The following is a 20,337-nucleotide window of genomic DNA, read 5'->3' as shown; positions in this document are numbered from 1 at the left end:
CTGCAGAACACTGGCACTGAGCGTGCAGCTTTCCAGCGGAGAGAAAAAGCTACTTGAACACTCTGCAAGCCTTTCCACTCCCAAAAACATGCACATGGAAGGAGCTGCTGCAAAAGCGATGCTGTGCTCGCTGCTGCTCCTCCTGAAGCTCTGGCTGCTAAATCGGAGGCTTTCCTTCCAATTTCAAGCTGCAAAGCACTTGCTGAATTGCAGGGAAAGTCCGGGAGGCATTTGCTGTGCTGGCACACTTTCTCCTTCCTAGACAGAGTGGAAAAGCTTTTCCCTGCCGTGTAGGCGACAGGAGACGCATTAGACGGGCATCCGGAGCTGTCCGAAGGTAAGCGCCTGTTGCCGGCCTCTTTCGGCACAAGCCCCCGCTCCGGAGCGCACCGCGGCCGGCAGGATGCTCTCTGCCGGCGAAGGTGCCGCTTCTCCGGCAAGGAAGCCTCTGCCGCTTTTCCAGCACACAGAGAGCGTGCTAGCTTCTGAAACGTGAAGAAAGAAGCTGCAGAACACTGGCACTGAGCGTGCAGCTTTCCAGCGGAGAGAAAAAGCTACTTGAACACTCTGCAAGCCTTTCCACTCCCAAAAACATGCACATGGAAGGAGCTGCTGCAAAAGCGATGCTGTGCTCGCTGCTGCTCCTCCTGAAGCTCTGGCTGCTAAATCGGAGGCTTTCCTTCCAATTTCAAGCTGCAAAGCACTTGCTGAATTGCAGGGAAAGTCCGGGAGGCATTTGCTGTGCTGGCACACTTTCTCCTTCCTAGACAGAGTGGAAAAGCTTTTCCCTGCCGTGTAGGCGACAAGAGACGCATTAGACGGGCATCCGGAGCTGTCCGAAGGTAAGCGCCTGTTGCCGGCCTCTTTCGGCACAAGCCCCCGCTCTGGAGCGCACCGCGGCCGGCAGGATGCTCTCTGCCGGCGAAGGTGCCGCTTCTCCGGCAAGGAAGCCTCTGCCGCTTCTCCTGCACACGGAGAGCGTGCTAGCTGCTGAAACGTGAAGAAAGAAGCTGCAGAAGACTGGCACTGAGCGTGCAGCTTTCCAGCGGAGAGAAAAAGCTACTTGAACACTCTGCAAGCCTTTCCACTCCCAAAAACATGCACATGGAAGGAGCTGCTGCAAAAGCGATGCTGTGCTCGCTGCTGCTCCTCCTGAAGCTCTGGCTGCTAAATCGGAGGCTTTCCTTCCAATTTCAAGCTGCAAAGCACTTGCTGAATTGCAGGGAAAGTCCGGGAGGCATTTGCTGTGCTGGCACACTTTCTCCTTCCTAGACAGAGTGGAAAAGCTTTTCCCTACCGTGTAGGCGACAAGAGACGCATTAGACGGGCATCCGGAGCTGTCCGAAGGTAAGCACCTGTTGCCGGCCTCTTTCGGCACAAGCCCCCGCTCCGGAGCGCACCGCGGCCGGCAGGATGCTCTCTGCCGGCGAAGGTGCCGCTTCTCTGGCAAGGAAGCCTCTGCCGCTTCTCCTGCACACGGAGAGCGTGCTAGCTGCTGAAACGTGAAGAAAGAAGCTGCAGAAGACTGGCACTGTGCGTGCAGCTTTCCAGCGGAGAGAAAAAGCAACTTGAACACTCTGCAAGCCTTTCCACTCCCAAAAACATGCACATGGAAGGAGCTGCTGCAAAAGCGATGCTGTGCTCGCTGCTGCTCCTCCTGAAGCTCTGGCTGCTAAATCGGAGGCTTTCCTTCCAATTTCAAGCTGCAAAGCACTTGCTGAATTGCAGGGAAAGTCCGGGAGGCATTTGCTGTGCTGGCACACTTTCTCCTTCCTAGACAGAGTGGAAAAGCTTTTCCCTGCCGTGTAGGCGACAAGAGACGCATTAGACGGGCATCCGGAGCTGTCCGAAGGTAAGCGCCTGTTGCCGGCCTCTTTCGGCACAAGCCCCCGCTCCGGAGCGCACCGCGGCCGGCAGGATGCTCTCTGCCGGCGAAGGTGCCGCTTCTCCGGCAAGGAGCCTCAGCCGCTTCTCCTGCACACGGAGAGCGTGCTAGCTGCTGAAACGTGAAGAAAGAAGCTGCAGAACACTGGCACTGAGCGTGCAGCTTTCCAGCGGAGAGAAAAAGCTACTTGAACACTCTGCAAGCCTTTCCACTCCCAAAAACATGCACATGGAAGGAGCTGCTGCAAAAGCGATGCTGTGCTCGCTGCTGCTCCTCCTGAAGCTCTGGCTGCTAAATCGGAGGCTTTCCTTCCAATTTCAAGCTGCAAAGCACTTGCTGAATTGCAGGGAAAGTCCGGGAGGCATTTGCTGTGCTGGCACACTTTCTCCTTCCTAGACAGAGTGGAAAAGCTTTTCCCTGCCGTGTAGGCGACAAGAGACGCATTAGACGGGCATCCGGAGCTGTCCGAAGGTAAGCGCCTGTTGCCGGCCTCTTTCGGCACAAGCCCCCGCTCCGGAGCGCACCGCGGCCGGCAGGATGCTCTCTGCCGGCGAAGGTGCCGCTTCTCCGGCAAGGAGCCTCAGCCGCTTCTCCTGCACACGGAGAGCGTGCTAGCTGCTGAAACGTGAAGAAAGAAGCTGCAGAACACTGGCACTGAGCGTGCAGCTTTCCAGCGGAGAGAAAAAGCTACTTGAACACTCTGCAAGCCTTTCCACTCCCAAAAACATGCACATGGAAGGAGCTGCTGCAAAAGCGATGCTGTGCTCGCTGCTGCTCCTCCTGAAGCTCTGGCTGCTAAATCGGAGGCTTTCCTTCCAATTTCAAGCTGCAAAGCACTTGCTGAATTGCAGGGAAAGTCCGGGAGGCATTTGCTGTGCTGGCACACTTTCTCCTTCCTAGACAGAGTGGAAAAGCTTTTCCCTGCCGTGTAGGCGACAAGAGACGCATTAGACGGGCATCCGGAGCTGTCCGAAGGTAAGCGCCTGTTGCCGGCCTCTTTCGGCACAAGCCCCCGCTCCGGAGCGCACCGCGGCCGGCAGGATGCTCTCTGCCGGCGAAGGTGCCGCTTCTCCGGCAAGGAAGCCTCAGCCGCTTCTCCTGCACACGGAGAGCGTGCTAGCTGCTGAAACGTGAAGAAAGAAGCTGCAGAACACTGGCACTGAGCGTGCAGCTTTCCAGCGGAGAGAAAAAGCTACTTGAACACTCTGCAAGCCTTTCCACTCCCAAAAACATGCACATGGAAGGAGCTGCTGCAAAAGCGATGCTGTGCTCGCTGCTGCTCCTCCTGAAGCTCTGGCTGCTAAATCGGAGGCTTTCCTTCCAATTTCAAGCTGCAAAGCACTTGCTGAATTGCAGGGAAAGTCCGGGAGGCATTTGCTGTGCTGGCACACTTTCTCCTTCCTAGACAGAGTGGAAAAGCTTTTCCCTGCCGTGTAGGCGACAAGAGACGCATTAGACGGGCATCCGGAGCTGTCCGAAGGTAAGCGCCTGTTGCCGGCCTCTTTCGGCACAAGCCCCCGCTCCGGAGCGCACCGCGGCCGGCAGGATGCTCTCTGCCGGCGAAGGTGCCGCTTCTCCGGCAAGGAGCCTCAGCCGCTTCTCCTGCACACGGAGAGCGTGCTAGCTGCTGAAACGTGAAGAAAGAAGCTGCAGAACACTGGCACTGAGCGTGCAGCTTTCCAGCGGAGAGAAAAAGCTACTTGAACACTCTGCAAGCCTTTCCACTCCCAAAAACATGCACATGGAAGGAGCTGCTGCAAAAGCGATGCTGTGCTCGCTGCTGCTCCTCCTGAAGCTCTGGCTGCTAAATCGGAGGCTTTCCTTCCAATTTCAAGCTGCAAAGCACTTGCTGAATTGCAGGGAAAGTCCGGGAGGCATTTGCTGTGCTGGCACACTTTCTCCTTCCTAGACAGAGTGGAAAAGCTTTTCCCTGCCGTGTAGGCGACAAGAGACGCATTAGACGGGCATCCGGAGCTGTCCGAAGGTAAGCGCCTGTTGCCGGCCTCTTTCGGCACAAGCCCCCGCTCCGGAGCGCACCGCGGCCGGCAGGATGCTCTCTGCCGGCGAAGGTGCCGCTTCTCCGGCAAGGAGCCTCAGCCGCTTCTCCTGCACACGGAGAGCGTGCTAGCTGCTGAAACGTGAAGAAAGAAGCTGCAGAACACTGGCACTGAGCGTGCAGCTTTCCAGCGGAGAGAAAAAGCAACTTGAACACTCTGCAAGCCTTTCCACTCCCAAAAACATGCACATGGAAGGAGCTGCTGCAAAAGCGATGCTGTGCTCGCTGCTGCTCCTCCTGAAGCTCTGGCTGCTAAATCGGAGGCTTTCCTTCCAATTTCAAGCTGCAAAGCACTTGCTGAATTGCAGGGAAAGTCCGGGAGGCATTTGCTGTGCTGGCACACTTTCTCCTTCCTAGACAGAGTGGAAAAGCTTTTCCCTGCCGTGTAGGCGACAAGAGACGCATTAGACGGGCATCCGGAGCTGTCCGAAGGTAAGCGCCTGTTGCCGGCCTCTTTCGGCACAAGCCCCCGCTCCGGAGCGCACCGCGGCCGGCAGGATGCTCTCTGCCGGCGAAGGTGCCGCTTCTCCGGCAAGGAGCCTCAGCCGCTTCTCCTGCACACGGAGAGCGTGCTAGCTGCTGAAACGTGAAGAAAGAAGCTGCAGAACACTGGCACTGAGCGTGCAGCTTTCCAGCGGAGAGAAAAAGCTACTTGAACACTCTGCAAGCCTTTCCACTCCCAAAAACATGCACATGGAAGGAGCTGCTGCAAAAGCGATGCTGTGCTCGCTGCTGCTCCTCCTGAAGCTCTGGCTGCTAAATCGGAGGCTTTCCTTCCAATTTCAAGCTGCAAAGCACTTGCTGAATTGCAGGGAAAGTCCGGGAGGCATTTGCTGTGCTGGCACACTTTCTCCTTCCTAGACAGAGTGGAAAAGCTTTTCCCTGCCGTGTAGGCGACAAGAGACGCATTAGACGGGCATCCGGAGCTGTCCGAAGGTAAGCGCCTGTTGCCGGCCTCTTTCGGCACAAGCCCCCGCTCCGGAGCGCACCGCGGCCGGCAGGATGCTCTCTGCCGGCGAAGGTGCCGCTTCTCCGGCAAGGAGCCTCAGCCGCTTCTCCTGCACACGGAGAGCGTGCTAGCTGCTGAAACGTGAAGAAAGAAGCTGCAGAAGACTGGCACTGAGCGTGCAGCTTTCCAGCGGAGAGAAAAAGCTACTTGAACACTCTGCAAGCCTTTCCACTCCCAAAAACATGCACATGGAAGGAGCTGCTGCAAAAGCGATGCTGTGCTCGCTGCTGCTCCTCCTGAAGCTCTGGCTGCTAAATCGGAGGCTTTCCTTCCAATTTCAAGCTGCAAAGCACTTGCTGAATTGCAGGGAAAGTCCGGGAGGCATTTGCTGTGCTGGCACACTTTCTCCTTCCTAGACAGAGTGGAAAAGCTTTTCCCTGCCGTGTAGGCGACAAGAGACGCATTAGACGGGCATCCGGAGCTGTCCGAAGGTAAGCGCCTGTTGCCGGCCTCTTTCGGCACAAGCCCCCGCTCCGGAGCGCACCGCGGCCGGCAGGATGCTCTCTGCCGGCGAAGGTGCCGCTTCTCCGGCAAGGAAGCCTCAGCCGCTTCTCCTGCACACGGAGAGCGTGCTAGCTGCTGAAACGTGAAGAAAGAAGCTGCAGAACACTGGCACTGAGCGTGCAGCTTTCCAGCGGAGAGAAAAAGCTACTTGAACACTCTGCAAGCCTTTCCACTCCCAAAAACATGCACATGGAAGGAGCTGCTGCAAAAGCGATGCTGTGCTCGCTGCTGCTCCTCCTGAAGCTCTGGCTGCTAAATCGGAGGCTTTCCTTCCAATTTCAAGCTGCAAAGCACTTGCTGAATTGCAGGGAAAGTCCGGGAGGCATTTGCTGTGCTGGCACACTTTCTCCTTCCTAGACAGAGTGGAAAAGCTTTTCCCTGCCGTGTAGGCGACAAGAGACGCATTAGACGGGCATCCGGAGCTGTCCGAAGGTAAGCGCCTGTTGCCGGCCTCTTTCGGCACAAGCCCCCGCTCCGGAGCGCACCGCGGCCGGCAGGATGCTCTCTGCCGGCGAAGGTGCCGCTTCTCCGGCAAGGAGCCTCAGCCGCTTCTCCTGCACACGGAGAGCGTGCTAGCTGCTGAAACGTGAAGAAAGAAGCTGCAGAAGACTGGCACTGAGCGTGCAGCTTTCCAGCGGAGAGAAAAAGCTACTTGAACACTCTGCAAGCCTTTCCACTCCCAAAAACATGCACATGGAAGGAGCTGCTGCAAAAGCGATGCTGTGCTCGCTGCTGCTCCTCCTGAAGCTCTGGCTGCTAAATCGGAGGCTTTCCTTCCAATTTCAAGCTGCAAAGCACTTGCTGAATTGCAGGGAAAGTCCGGGAGGCATTTGCTGTGCTGGCACACTTTCTCCTTCCTAGACAGAGTGGAAAAGCTTTTCCCTGCCGTGTAGGCGACAAGAGACGCATTAGACGGGCATCCGGAGCTGTCCGAAGGTAAGCGCCTGTTGCCGGCCTCTTTCGGCACAAGCCCCCGCTCCGGAGCGCACCGCGGCCGGCAGGATGCTCTCTGCCGGCGAAGGTGCCGCTTCTCCGGCAAGGAGCCTCAGCCGCTTCTCCTGCACACGGAGAGCGTGCTAGCTGCTGAAACGTGAAGAAAGAAGCTGCAGAACACTGGCACTGAGCGTGCAGCTTTCCAGCGGAGAGAAAAAGCTACTTGAACACTCTGCAAGCCTTTCCACTCCCAAAAACATGCACATGGAAGGAGCTGCTGCAAAAGCGATGCTGTGCTCGCTGCTGCTCCTCCTGAAGCTCTGGCTGCTAAATCGGAGGCTTTCCTTCCAATTTCAAGCTGCAAAGCACTTGCTGAATTGCAGGGAAAGTCCGGGAGGCATTTGCTGTGCTGGCACACTTTCTCCTTCCTAGACAGAGTGGAAAAGCTTTTCCCTGCCGTGTAGGCGACAAGAGACGCATTAGACGGGCATCCGGAGCTGTCCGAAGGTAAGCGCCTGTTGCCGGCCTCTTTCGGCACAAGCCCCCGCTCCGGAGCGCACCGCGGCCGGCAGGATGCTCTCTGCCGGCGAAGGTGCCGCTTCTCCGGCAAGGAAGCCTCAGCCGCTTCTCCTGCACACGGAGAGCGTGCTAGCTGCTGAAACGTGAAGAAAGAAGCTGCAGAACACTGGCACTGAGCGTGCAGCTTTCCAGCGGAGAGAAAAAGCTACTTGAACACTCTGCAAGCCTTTCCACTCCCAAAAACATGCACATGGAAGGAGCTGCTGCAAAAGCGATGCTGTGCTCGCTGCTGCTCCTCCTGAAGCTCTGGCTGCTAAATCGGAGGCTTTCCTTCCAATTTCAAGCTGCAAAGCACTTGCTGAATTGCAGGGAAAGTCCGGGAGGCATTTGCTGTGCTGGCACACTTTCTCCTTCCTAGACAGAGTGGAAAAGCTTTTCCCTGCCGTGTAGGCGACAAGAGACGCATTAGACGGGCATCCGGAGCTGTCCGAAGGTAAGCGCCTGTTGCCGGCCTCTTTCGGCACAAGCCCCCGCTCCGGAGCGCACCGCGGCCGGCAGGATGCTCTCTGCCGGCGAAGGTGCCGCTTCTCCGGCAAGGAAGCCTCAGCCGCTTCTCCTGCACACGGAGAGCGTGCTAGCTTCTGAAACGTGAAGAAAGAAGCTGCAGAAGACTGGCACTGAGCGTGCAGCTTTCCAGCGGAGAGAAAAAGCTACTTGAACACTCTGCAAGCCTTTCCACTCCCAAAAACATGCACATGGAAGGAGCTGCTGCAAAAGCGATGCTGTGCTCGCTGCTGCTCCTCCTGAAGCTCTGGCTGCTAAATCGGAGGCTTTCCTTCCAATTTCAAGCTGCAAAGCACTTGCTGAATTGCAGGGAAAGTCCGGGAGGCATTTGCTGTGCTGGCACACTTTCTCCTTCCTAGACAGAGTGGAAAAGCTTTTCCCTGCCGTGTAGGCGACAGGAGACGCATTAGACGGGCATCCGGAGCTGTCCGAAGGTAAGCGCCTGTTGCCGGCCTCTTTCGGCACAAGCCCCCGCTCCGGAGCGCACCGCGGCCGGCAGGATGCTCTCTGCCGGCGAAGGTGCCGCTTCTCCGGCAAGGAAGCCTCAGCCGCTTTTCCAGCACACGGAGAGCGTGCTAGCTTCTGAAACGTGAAGAAAGAAGCTGCAGAACACTGGCACTGAGCGTGCAGCTTTCCAGCGGAGAGAAAAAGCTACTTGAACACTCTGCAAGCCTTTCCACTCCCAAAAACATGCACATGGAAGGAGCTGCTGCAAAAGCGATGCTGTGTTCGCTGCTGCTCCTCTTGAAGCTCTGGCTGCTAAATCGGAGGCTTTCCTTCCAATTTCAAGCTGCAAAGCACTTGCTGAATTGCAGGGAAAGTCCGGGAGGCATTTGCTGTGCTGGCACACTTTCTCCTTCCTAGACAGAGTGGAAAAGCTTTTCCCTGCCGTGTAGGCGACAAGAGACGCATTAGACGGGCATCCGGAGCTGTCCGAAGGTAAGCACCTGTTGCCGGCCTCTTTCGGCACAAGCCCCCGCTCCGGAGCGCACCGCGGCCGGCAGGATGCTCTCTGCCGGCGAAGGTGCCGCTTCTCCGGCAAGGAAGCCTCAGCCGCTTCTCCTGCACACGGAGAGCGTGCTAGCTGCTGAAACGTGAAGAAAGAAGCTGCAGAACACTGGCACTGAGCGTGCAGCTTTCCAGCGGAGAGAAAAAGCTACTTGAACACTCTGCAAGCCTTTCCACTCCCAAAAACATGCACATGGAAGGAGCTGCTGCAAAAGCGATGCTGTGCTCGCTGCTGCTCCTCCTGAAGCTCTGGCTGCTAAATCGGAGGCTTTCCTTCCAATTTCAAGCTGCAAAGCACTTGCTGAATTGCAGGGAAAGTCCGGGAGGCATTTGCTGTGCTGGCACACTTTCTCCTTCCTAGACAGAGTGGAAAAGCTTTTCCCTGCCGTGTAGGCGACAAGAGACGCATTAGACGGGCATCCGGAGCTGTCCGAAGGTAAGCACCTGTTCCCGGCCTCTTTCGGCACACCCCCGCTCCGGAGCGCACCGCGGCCGGCAGGATGCTCTCTGCCGGCGAAGGTGCCGCTTCTCCGGCAAGGAAGCCTCAGCCGCTTCTCCTGCACACGGAGAGCGTGCTAGCTGCTGAAACGTGAAGAAAGAAGCTGCAGAACACTGGCACTGAGCGTGCAGCTTTCCAGCGGAGAGAAAAAGCTACTTGAACACTCTGCAAGCCTTTCCACTCCCAAAAACATGCATGTGGAAGAAGCTGCTGCAAAAGCGATGCTGTGCTCGCTGCTGCTCCTCCTGAAGCTCTGGCTGCTAAATCGGAGGCTTTCCTTCCAATTTCAAGCTGCAAAGCACTTGCTGAATTGCAGGGAAAGTCCGGGAGGCATTTGCTGTGCTGGCACACTTTCTCCTTCCTAGACAGAGTGGAAAAGCTTTTCCCTGCCATGTAGGCGACAAGAGACGCATTAGACGGGCACCCGGAGCTGTCCGAAGGTAAACGCCTGTTCTTGGCGTCTTTCGGCACAAGCCCCGCCCCGGTGCGCACCGCGGCTGGCAGGATGCTCTCTTTAAACCCCCTGGAGCCTTGACCTTGAGATCCTTCATCATCTTCATAGCTCTCATGAGATTCCCGTGGTCTACTTCTTGAGCTTGTCCAGTCCTTCTGGATGTTTTCTAGTCCGTCAGGTTTGTCAACCATACCCCTCAAATTGGTGCCTCTGCAAACTTGCTGAGGGTGCACTAAATGTCATTAATGAAGATATGAAATGACACTAGTCTAAATATTGACCCCTGAGGGAAACCACTTGTCACTTTTCCATCCATCCAGTGACAACTACCCTCTGGAAGTTATTCAATCACTTTCCTATCCATCTAACTGTCCTCTTCAAATATGATTTCGAGGGAAGGAAACCATAGGAGACTGTGCCAAAATCTCTACAGAAGTTCAGATAAATTCAATCTAGTACGCTTCTTTTGTCCTTTGATGTAGTCACTCCATCATAAAACATCAGAGGTTGATCAGGCAGGACTTGCTCTTGGTGGAGCTGTGCTTCCCTGTCCTCTATGTGCCTTAGTAGAGGTTCTGGCAAGGATTTATTTCAAGATCTTCCCAGGCACAGAAATGAGATTGGCAGTCTGATAGTTCCCAGGGTGCTTCTTTTTACCTTTCTTAAAGATGAAAACAATGTTTTCCTTTTCTAGTCGCCTGGAACTTCATTGAGTGCCATGACTTTTCAAATAGTGCCTTCACAACTACATGAATGAGCTCCCTCAGGACTCCCATCTCATCCTCTCCTTCAGGATGCATCTCATCGCGTTGCAACAGACTTAAGTGTATTCAGGATTCTCAGGCAGTCACAAACCTGATCTTTACTTACAGTGGGAGGGAGTTTGCTCTTCCAGCCCCCATCCTGCTGTTTACTGACTTGAGAGGTGAGGGAACAAAGAGGGTCATTGAAGACTGAGGTAAAAAATTGTTGAGTGCCTCAGACTTCTCACCAGTTGTTACCAGTTTTCCAGCATTGTGTATTGCGGAAGATACATCTTCTTTGACCTTCCTTTTCTACCCGTGCAGAAAGCCCTTCCTGCTGTTGTGTTTCTTGCCAGGTTCAGTTCCAGTTTCACCTAAACAATCCTACATCTCTATAGTCTTCTCAGGAAACCTGTACTTGCTTCAACTTCCTGTGAATTTTCTTCTTTTGGTTTAGTCTGATGAGCAGACCCCAGCTCAGCCATGCTGGTATCTTGTCTTCCTTGCCTGATTTCTTGCCCCTGGGAATTCACAACTCCTGTACTCTGTGGAAGACAGGAATGCATACAGAAACACACACTCCTCAGAAATTTCAAAATCCTCTTTCTTCTCCTTTATTCTCATTCTAAAGGTGGCTGTGCTTGGAGAGCAGATGATAAGTGCACGCAAGAAGGAGTACAGGATGTCCTCAGACTGCTGAACACACCTCCAGAGACTATCTGGTAGAGAGGAGGTCACATGTTACTTTCCTTGCATCACCTTTAATACCTATTATTTCGAATTGAAGTTACTGACTCAGTCTGAAAGGATTATATTCAACACAGACTCTGAATTGCTTACTTTACAGAAAGAAAAGGAGTGACTGATAGCCTGTCTGTGAGAAGGACTGAGTTGCATTGAGCTCCTGCTCCCTTCCCCTCCTCAGGGCCCTTCTCTATCTATACTATCACCATCTCTACCTATACTATCACCACTCTTCTCCTCATCAGAGCCTCTCAGAGTTCATAAGCAAGTTGCTCTTTATTAACCTCTATGGTTTCTGCCAGAGACAACACAAGGAACCTACTTGCAGCCCTCTAATGCAATCAGGAAAGGGAAGTGACAGAGCTGATAAACGAGGGGTGTAATATGCACACCATGTTGAGAAAGGTAGGGCGAATGATGCATGAAGGTGAAGGGAGGAGCAAAGCTACATGAATCAACACCATCGATTCAGTTTTTCTGCAAAGAATAGAGGCAACAGCAGTGGGGATTTGCCTCTCATACCAACACAAAAGACTTTTGAAGTCTAGATGTCACAAGTGTTGATGGTGCACGATATCAGCTTCTTGTAGGGTTCAGCTTACTGAAGTACTCAGTTACATTTTAGAATACTGGGGGCTTTTTTGTTAAAGACTTCATTTAAAAATACTTCTGATTATGTTTCAAAATCACATTTTGAAATTTGTATGATGATTTATATAAATATCTATAAACTGTCACAAGTTTCTCAGAGGCACACACTTGAGTGAGTGAGTGAGTGAGCAAGTGAGAGTGAGTGAGTGAGTGAGTGAGTGAGCAAGTGAGAGTGAGTGAGTGAGTGAGTGAGCAAGTGAGAGTGAGTGAGTGAGTGAGTGAGTGAGTGAGTGAGTGAGTGAGTGAGTGAGTGAGGCATTAAAATGAGCATGTAAAATTCTGACTGAGTTTGAAGTATGTTCTGAAAAACAGTTCTACTACAAGCATGCCTTACTGTCAACATACTTCTGCATTACCTCCACCAACAGAGAAAGCATTCTCTAACTTTTTTCCTGGATCTTTCTGATACGACGTGCTTTCTTACATAGGAAAATTTTGGCACTGCAATATTCATTGAAATGTGGGAGATAATTGTTAAAGGGTTGCAAGCTCAATTTTCTATCATAAAGTATCAGATTCAAATACATAAATCAGTATCTTTCCCTGATACTAGGAGACTATAAGGACGTTAAAATTTTAAAGGTACTTTCAAGCTTTCTGAGAGGCACATTTTTAAAATAAAATTCCACATAAGAGACTATATTTTAAATGTGTTCATTCCCCTCCTCCCTTTTTCTAAATACTCATCTAATCTACTTTAGATGGAAAAGATAGGTGCTATGACTCATAAGAATCTAATTTAGCAATGTTGACAGCTTCACTTTATATTTGTCTATAGGGAACTTGTACATAAATGAGTGAGAAAAACTGGCAAAGCCACTCTTGAATCTTTCCTATTGGAAAGGCTGTTAATGATAAGAAGGGTAGACACAGAGGAGGAAACTCACCATAGCAAATTACTTCCCATACCAAATTACTGTAAGGATTACAGCATTTAATCACACAATTTAAGGATTAAATTTTGGTTGTAATTAGTTATGGCAGCAATAATCAGCCAGGACTCAGTTTCTTCACGCAGGAAAAGCCCATTCTTTATTCACAAAGCTTGTATTTTTATGAAATATCAGAAGGCAATGTGTTAGACCTAACTGGCTAATGATACACTGACACTCAGCTTACTGGTCAGTTATTGCCAGCCGGGGGTCTATGTACAAATCACAAACGGGACGGGACTGCTGTGGACGCACCTTGAGCTGTTTTATTTTTCAGCATCAGTCTCATTACATGGTTACGACAATGGGAAGATGCCAGTAGCTCACATCCCAGGCAGCAGATGAAGAACTTAATGTTACAACTTACTTTATAAGTTTTTTGGCCAATCACACAAAGCAGAAGTATATTGACAGTAGTACCATCCAACCGCTATAAGCACACGTACCTTTGGTTAAAACAATGCTTGCTTATTTCGAATACAGTACCTCCTTGTAAGCCTTAAAACACAATGCACAGAGCTCCATTATTAAGCTTAAAACTTCTTATATCTTGTTAGATAAACTTTTCTACAGCTTAGGGAGTTATTTTAGACAAGCGTTAATACACAGACCATTGTTCTATTTGTCCTTGCTTTTCTACTTTTAAAATAATTTTTCTGCTGACTTACTTCATGGCTACTGCTTAGCTCTAATCACAATTCTGTTGTCTCTGAGGCCTGCCTTTTGCAGCTTTCCCAAAACTCTCTGTTTTGTGGGTTCCCACAGTCAGTAAATGGCCAGGGTGTACATCTGTCAAATCTCTCTATTTTTGGTTAATTTACTTGTTTTGTTTACTGATTCTCATGTGACAGATATCTTGTTTATTACAGATGATTCTCTTATCAGAATGTTTTGTTGTGCTAACGGCTTTCATTCTTATGATTTTTCACATGGGAAGCTGCAAGCTAACTGCCAGCTTAGATAGAGTAGCAGCGCCTAAACCATGTTTTATAAGGCTTTTCTTTGATAATATCTCTGCTTGTATACAACATAGGTTCTCTTTTCTGCTATAATATGACCATCTAGAGAAGGAAAACAATGCAAATGTGTAAGGCAATCTTGCTGGTTTACCTCCTTAAAACCCATTTTATGCAGTATGTCTATGTTTTGGTGTATTCTCTAGATAGGCCTTATTATTAAATTTTCTGCCTTATTAAAGACTGTATTTTCTGGCTGCCTCTTGCCTGATATGACACACTTCATTGACTCTTTTGCTAAAAGGTTTGACTTTTCAGGCATGCAGAGTGTTTTTGTTGCAACGTTAATCTTGCTAGCAATACGGTTTTTGCAGTATGATCCACTTTTTATCTTGTTGGAGTTGATGCTGACATGGAAGGTGCAGGTAAGCCAAAAAAGCTACTTTTATGTTAAAAACTAGGTGTGCTAGCTGTGCTTTTTGTGGAGGCCAAGGGAAGTGATACTTATGTTAATTCCCCAAATACACAAGTGATACTTGAGCACCTGCTGCAGTCCAGGTGTACCTGCATGTTGAGACAGCGTGCTCATTGAAGTCCAGTGTGGTCACAGTACCTGTTTAGATTAAAGGATCACCCCTTTTGTTTTGGAGGGATGAATCATGGAATCAGAGAATTGTTTGGTTGTTGCTCAGGGCGGCATCCAGCCTGGCCTCTAACACATCCAGGGATAGGGCATCCACAGCTTCTCCAAATAATCTGCTCCAGTGCTTCAGCATTCTCACAATGAAAAATTTATTCATGATACCTAGTTTAAATCTTACTCCATCCCAGAAGGTATTTAAGGCCAGGCTGAATGAAGCTCTGTGTGGCTGGTGTCCTCTCACATGGCCGGGGGGTTGAAACGGGGTGATGTTTAGAGGTTCCTACCAATCCAAACCATCCTGTGATTCTAAGTCTACCCTTTGTCGGTTTAAAGTCATTCTCTCTTGTCCTGTCACTACATGCCCTACTAAAAAGTGCCTCTCCAGCTCTCCCATAGGCTCCCTTTAGGTACTGGAATGCTGCTGTAAGGTCTCCCTGGAGCCTTCTCTTCTTCAGGCTGAATAGCCCAACCTCTTTCAGCTTTTCTTCACAGGAGAGCTGCTTGAGTGCTTGGATCATCTTTGTCACCTCCTCTGATGTCAGTCATTCTTCCCTCATCCACCAAAGCTGTAACTCCATCACAGAAGGCCAAAATTAGTCAGGCACAATTTGCCTTTAGTAAAGCCATGTTGGCTGTCACCAATCACCTCATGGCCTTCCATGAGCCTTGGCATAGCTTCCATAAGGATCTTGCCAGGAACAGAGGTGAGACTGACCAAGCTGTAGTTCTGCAGTTCTTTTTATGTTCCTTTTAAAAAATGGGCTGCCATAACTTGTCATATACAATGAATTGTGGCTTAGCCACTTCCTCTGACAGTTTCCTCAGGACCCATGAATGTATCCCATTAAGTCCTGTTGATTGATTTGTACACCTTCACATCCCTTAGATGGTCTCAGACCTGGACTTTTCCTACAGCAGGTGGTTCTTCATTCTCACGGTCCCCGTCTTTGCCTTCTGTGACTTGCATGGTCGGGCTGGACCACTTGCCAGTGCAGACCAAGGCAAAAAAGGACATTGACTACCTCAACATTTTTCATGACCTGGGCAGCCACGTCTTTCTATTCCTTCAAGGGAGGACCATTCATTTGTGAATATTTTGAGTTCACTTGCGTTTATATATTGTCCTGCTTCTCAGAACATTTTATTCTTGGCTATAGTGACTATCTCTAAATTTAAAAAAGTCTTTGGGAAACCTTTAAAATGCAAACCTAGGAGAAAACCTATACCTTTTGTTTCCTAACAGTGTTTCACAGCCTAATTGTGGTAGCTCCTCCCCCCACCCCGAGACCACACTATGATCTGAGAAATGAGCAAACTTTACATCCTTCCTCCTTGATTCATCAGATCCCTGCTTACATAATTTCTATATTTACCTCTTAGTACCAAGATACTGATATTTCTCAAAGTTCTTCCCATCCTCAGATGCTGGATTTTCTTTTGTAATATTGGGGGCTGTCTGCAGAAATATATTGCTTAAGATGCTGCTGCAGCCTAAGCAGTTGAAATTCACACTCTTAGTTAAGTGGATTTGTTTTCCATCAAGGGAAAAAAAAAAAAAGGTTTAGCTTTTGGGCCTTTAACATCTTTTTATGTAACTGAACACACAAACATTAATTCTACACTTTTAATGTCACTTTATATAAGCTAAAGCACATTTATTAATTTTTTTCTTGGTAGACTATTGCTTCTCCTGATTTTTTTCCACTTCATTTCCATATCCACTGTGCTTTCTCCAAATCTTATCCTTGGTAATTGTTGCCTCATCCAGTAATCCCTGCCATTGCTATGTGCAAATCTTTTTAAACAGTAAAATTGCTTAACTTACTTTAACTCTTTTGTAAACTTTCTTGGAAAATTCCATTTGACTTGAATCCATTTTAATCTGAGAGCTAAAGCAGATTTTAAAGGAAGTTTTGCAGAATTTAAAGGAAACTTACCACATCTGCTTTGAGCTAATATGATGTCTCAAAATACCAGTTTCAAAAATAGATAAGTGTCGTTTGCCTTCTTGGAGTTATACATTTTGATTGTCTGACGTGACATTGTATGCATTTTTTCATGTTTTTTTTCCATTTCTTACAGATTATTTTGCCCACAGAACAGCAGTACGGCATGCACTAGCAAATGACAGAGACTGACAGGGAAAATTCATCTCTGCGGCTCTCCCCTTGATAGAGAAGCAGCACAATGAGATTGCTTATCTGGTACCCTGGTGTCAGCTTGGGAAGCCTTCAAAGGAAGGGGGTGAGCTAATCTTTTGTTTTTCTGATTAAGGCTACTGACATTAGCAAAAAATGGCTTAAAGTTTAAACCAGGTATTGCACAGTTTTATGACACTTTACGTAACAAATGCATGTATGTGCATCCATGTGGAAAAGGTGACATAACACAATGAAGGACAGAGTTTTTTGGAAGGATTTTACACTAACATACATCAATAACTGACTAGAGCTAGAGCGCTGATCATCAAGGTTGTCGATGATCAGGATTGTGACTTGCTAAATGAATAAGCAAAATGGCAGTGCCATAGTGTGGTCAGAGCAGTCATCCTGGACTTCCTTTGTCTGTCCATCAGTGAGAGGGCATTTCCTGGATCATCATCGTTCTCTTTCACAGAGACTTGCCTCTTACCAATTTTCTTTGATGTTACTGCTTCTTTCACATAAAGTTTAAAAGATTCCCTACTTTTTTAAAAAATACATGAAAATCAAACATAAGGATCTGCTCCTTGATCTTGCCAGGTACAGAGGTGAGACTGACCAAGCTGTAGTTCTGCAGCTCTTCCTTGTGCCCCTTTTTGTAACAATCATAGGTTAGGGGTAGAAGTCATGTCTCTTTGTATTTTCATTCTCTCTGTAGCAAATTTGATGTTAGTAATATTGACTGTTCCCCAGTTTATGAACATTGGCAGGCTTTCTTGCATGAAGTGACAGGGAGCAGACCTTGTTTCAGCCCTCAGCACATGTATAACTACATCTTTGTTCTTTATTTCCTTTATTCAGGATTTGGAATTTTATGCTGCTGCTGTTGAATTTGAAAGCAGTCCAGTTTTCTCTAAAGTCTGGAGAGATGACTTCAAACACTGTTGTAGTTTATCTCCAGCCTATTGTTGGAGAGTGACACCAGACACTCCCAAGTAGCAAGTGTCTGGCTTTCTATTACTGTGTCAACAATTGTGATCTGAAGTAACTACCTGAACAGAAAGAAGACAAGTAACTTTAAGCAGGACTGGAGGTTTTTTGGCAAATTATGCCATTTCTCTACAAATAAGGGAGATTGCTTGGCACAGCAGAGGGGCTAAACTAGTCTGCTCTTTTGGTTACGCTGTCAGATCTTACTGTGACCAACTGCCAGGAGTCAAAGGAGTTTGTAATATCATAAACAAATGCCAGAAAATATCTCCAGTCTTAGAAAAGACACCCAGCATCGCTCAAGCAGACCCCCAAATCCCTCAAACAAGTATGAGCACTTGTGGTATCTGCAAAGTAGTCTGAATAGCCTAAAGTCTCCATGCAGCATTGAAAATTGCAAAGTTGGGCTTTGTGGGAAGCCTTCTGTTCTTCAGGGCCCTGGTACTTAGATTGACACTTGAACTACTTGAACTAACTGCTGTTTGTGAGCTTGTACTTTTGTGAGCCTCTGGAAGATGTGAGTTCTTGTGTATTTTGGGAGGAAAGGGCAGTTTCCTGCTGTCCTCAAATGCAGGGAAACGTTATACTGGTCTCACAGCAAATATATCGCCGGCAGTTTATATACAGACACGAATGGGACAAGCGTCTTGAGCTATTTATTTTTCAGCATCAGTCTCATTACATGATTATGATAATAGAGAGATGCTAACAGCTCACTGTTCAGGCAGCAGGCCAAAGAAATGTTACAACATACCATAAAGCAGTCTTAGCTAATTACATAGAGCAAAAGCATACTGACAGTAGTTCTATCCAATCACCTTAAGCACATGTAGCTTTGGTTAAAACAATGGTGGCCTATTTTTGAAGACAATGGCTCGTTTATAAGAGACAAAGCACAGAGCACTATTCATATTTAACCTTCTAAATATTTACTTAAAATAAACTTTTTGCAACTTAAAAAGCCGAACTACACAGCTCTCTTGTTCTATCTCCCATGTCTTCACTACTGCTTAGATATTCTTTCTGTTGTTTTAGCACTTCACAATTCTGCTGTATCTGAGGCCTGTCTTTTTACCACCTTCCTAAAACTCTCTGATTTTATGGATTCCCAAAATTCTCCCTCTCTGTTCACACAAAAAGAAACCTTCATAATGGTGTCGTTAACTACTTGCGTTCTATCGCTCTACTATAATAGTTTTGCTTATAATCTGCTGTTTTTGCTGGCAGTAAGCATTGCTATATTACAGCACAGCAACTTAATGCTGTGAAGGCCCAGTCAGTGAAAAACACAGAAGTCACATCTGACAATAATTACAAGTCATTGTTCAAAAAACTCTTGTCGATTCTAGGGAAACAAATACACTGTGGCCATGAGACATGGTTCAAGATCTGCTGTATTCATTTGTATTTCCTTCCTTGTGTTAGTGTTTGCCTCTCCTTCTAGGTGTGTATGAATGGGTTACTTTCCAGATGAAGCCTGGTGGACTAGCATTGTGGGGTGAAGCATTTTGAGCTGCAATCAATGCTCACGTCAACAGAGGATATACCAAGCTGATTAATGTTTTCGACACAGAATATGGATTACTTAACACAGGTACTCATCAATTTCTGATACAGACTTTGGCATAGGAAGGGGCAGAGACAGAGGGGCAAGCCACCGTCCTGGATCAGGATTGGCCAGCTCGCTGAAGATGTTGGTGTGGATCACTGAAGACCTGCAAACAGTCCTTGAACCCAGCTTTATGTATTGGGTTATAGACTTAAGCTAGTTGCCCCAATCTTAAAAGACTCTAAGATCTCATATTAAAATCAGACCATGCAATGGCTCAGTGAAAGATTTTCCCACTACAGGCATGCTTGGAGAATTTGTTTCCCATAGCTGCAAGGCACGTAACAGAAAAAGGCAGATTGCTAGGTGTTCCAGATTGCAAGGCAAGATGTATTCTATTGCCATCTGTACGGCAGTTGTCTGGTGTCAAGTGGGCAATGCTCCTTATCTCTCTTCCTGAGTGATCATAATCAACAGGGGGACATCTGTTGATAAGGGGCTATTGAATGTCACCACATGACTGATAAGAACTATAATGTCCGATTGTGAGATGCTCCGCCCAGAGGGAGGAGCCAAGCAGTGCCATGCAGATATAACCTGCAAGGTTCTGACACCAAGACAGCCTTTGCTCCACTGGATTACCCAGAGGAACAGCAGCTGCTTCTACTTCCACGGATCTGCAGAGGAAGAATACACCCCTTTTCTATAGGACTCCCCTGCTCCAACAGAACCACGCCTGACACTCCAGGAGGACTGCAGCCCCTTTTCCAACTGGACTGCTACCAACACCCTGACCCACAGGGTGTCAGGTTGAGTTCTGACTCTGACAGTGTTGTTCTAGTGTATTGCATTGTTGTATTTTATAATTTTATTTTCCCTTTCCCTATTAAAGAACTGTTATTTCCTGCTCCCATATTTTTTTGCCTGAGAGCCCCTTATTCATAGCAATTCGGAGGGGTGGGGAGGGTTTGCATTCTCCATTTCAGGGGAGGCTCCTGTCTGCTTTAGCAGGCACCTGTCCTTCCAAACCAGGACACTAGGACTTAGAGTACGTGTTGTATTGCAGCATAATGGTGTTCAGCTGACTTTATTTATACTTTCTCAGTCCGTGTGTTATGGTGGAGCAAGAGCCCAGATCAGCGGGCAGCAGGAAGACACAGCGCCCATGAAGATGCCAGAGTTGTAGCAGCTGGTAAGACATGATGAATCTAGAGAACTCATTAGTGTTACCTGCATGCGTGCTGAGAAAAGTATTACTTTTCATTGGAATACTGTCTTAATTAAATGTGTATTTAATTTTAGTGCGTGACAGTGTCAGATTCTTGGAGTCCTGGCAAAATATGCTTCTGATTCCTCTGCAATGCTCACTGCTGAAGTAACATTCTTCTAAAGAATGTAACTGATGGCAGAAGAGACAAGGTGGAAGTGCTATCACCAAGTGACATGGACCCCCATACCCTCATGACCTGAGCTGTTCTTCAGTTGACAAAAAATGGATGCAAAATGCTGATCCACTGGCAGTGTAAATCAGCACTCTCACACCAGTTGTTAAACAGA

General features: G+C 48.5%; 1 protein-coding gene across 1 annotated transcript; it reads left to right on the top strand.

Annotated features, from left to right (window-relative positions):
• Window positions 1-13,777: 13,777 nt before the first annotated feature.
• NIPSNAP3A (nipsnap homolog 3A) lies at window positions 13,778-20,337 on the top strand (the record flags this gene model as incomplete). The annotated part of the gene is given in 8 exon segments (XM_084224716.1): window positions 13,778-13,882; window positions 14,987-15,101; window positions 16,183-16,235; window positions 16,239-16,344; window positions 18,676-18,740; window positions 18,744-18,825; window positions 19,886-19,972; window positions 20,083-20,337. Coding segments are annotated over 8 exon segments (690 nt in total). The 3' UTR covers window positions 20,160-20,337.

This window comes from Fringilla coelebs (genome assembly GCF_963513975.1).
Source record: "Fringilla coelebs genome assembly, chromosome: Z".
Taxonomy (NCBI): Eukaryota; Metazoa; Chordata; class Aves; order Passeriformes; family Fringillidae; genus Fringilla; species Fringilla coelebs.
The sequence above is the reverse complement of the archived record's forward strand: the minus strand, read 5'-3'. Positions and strand labels throughout refer to the sequence as shown.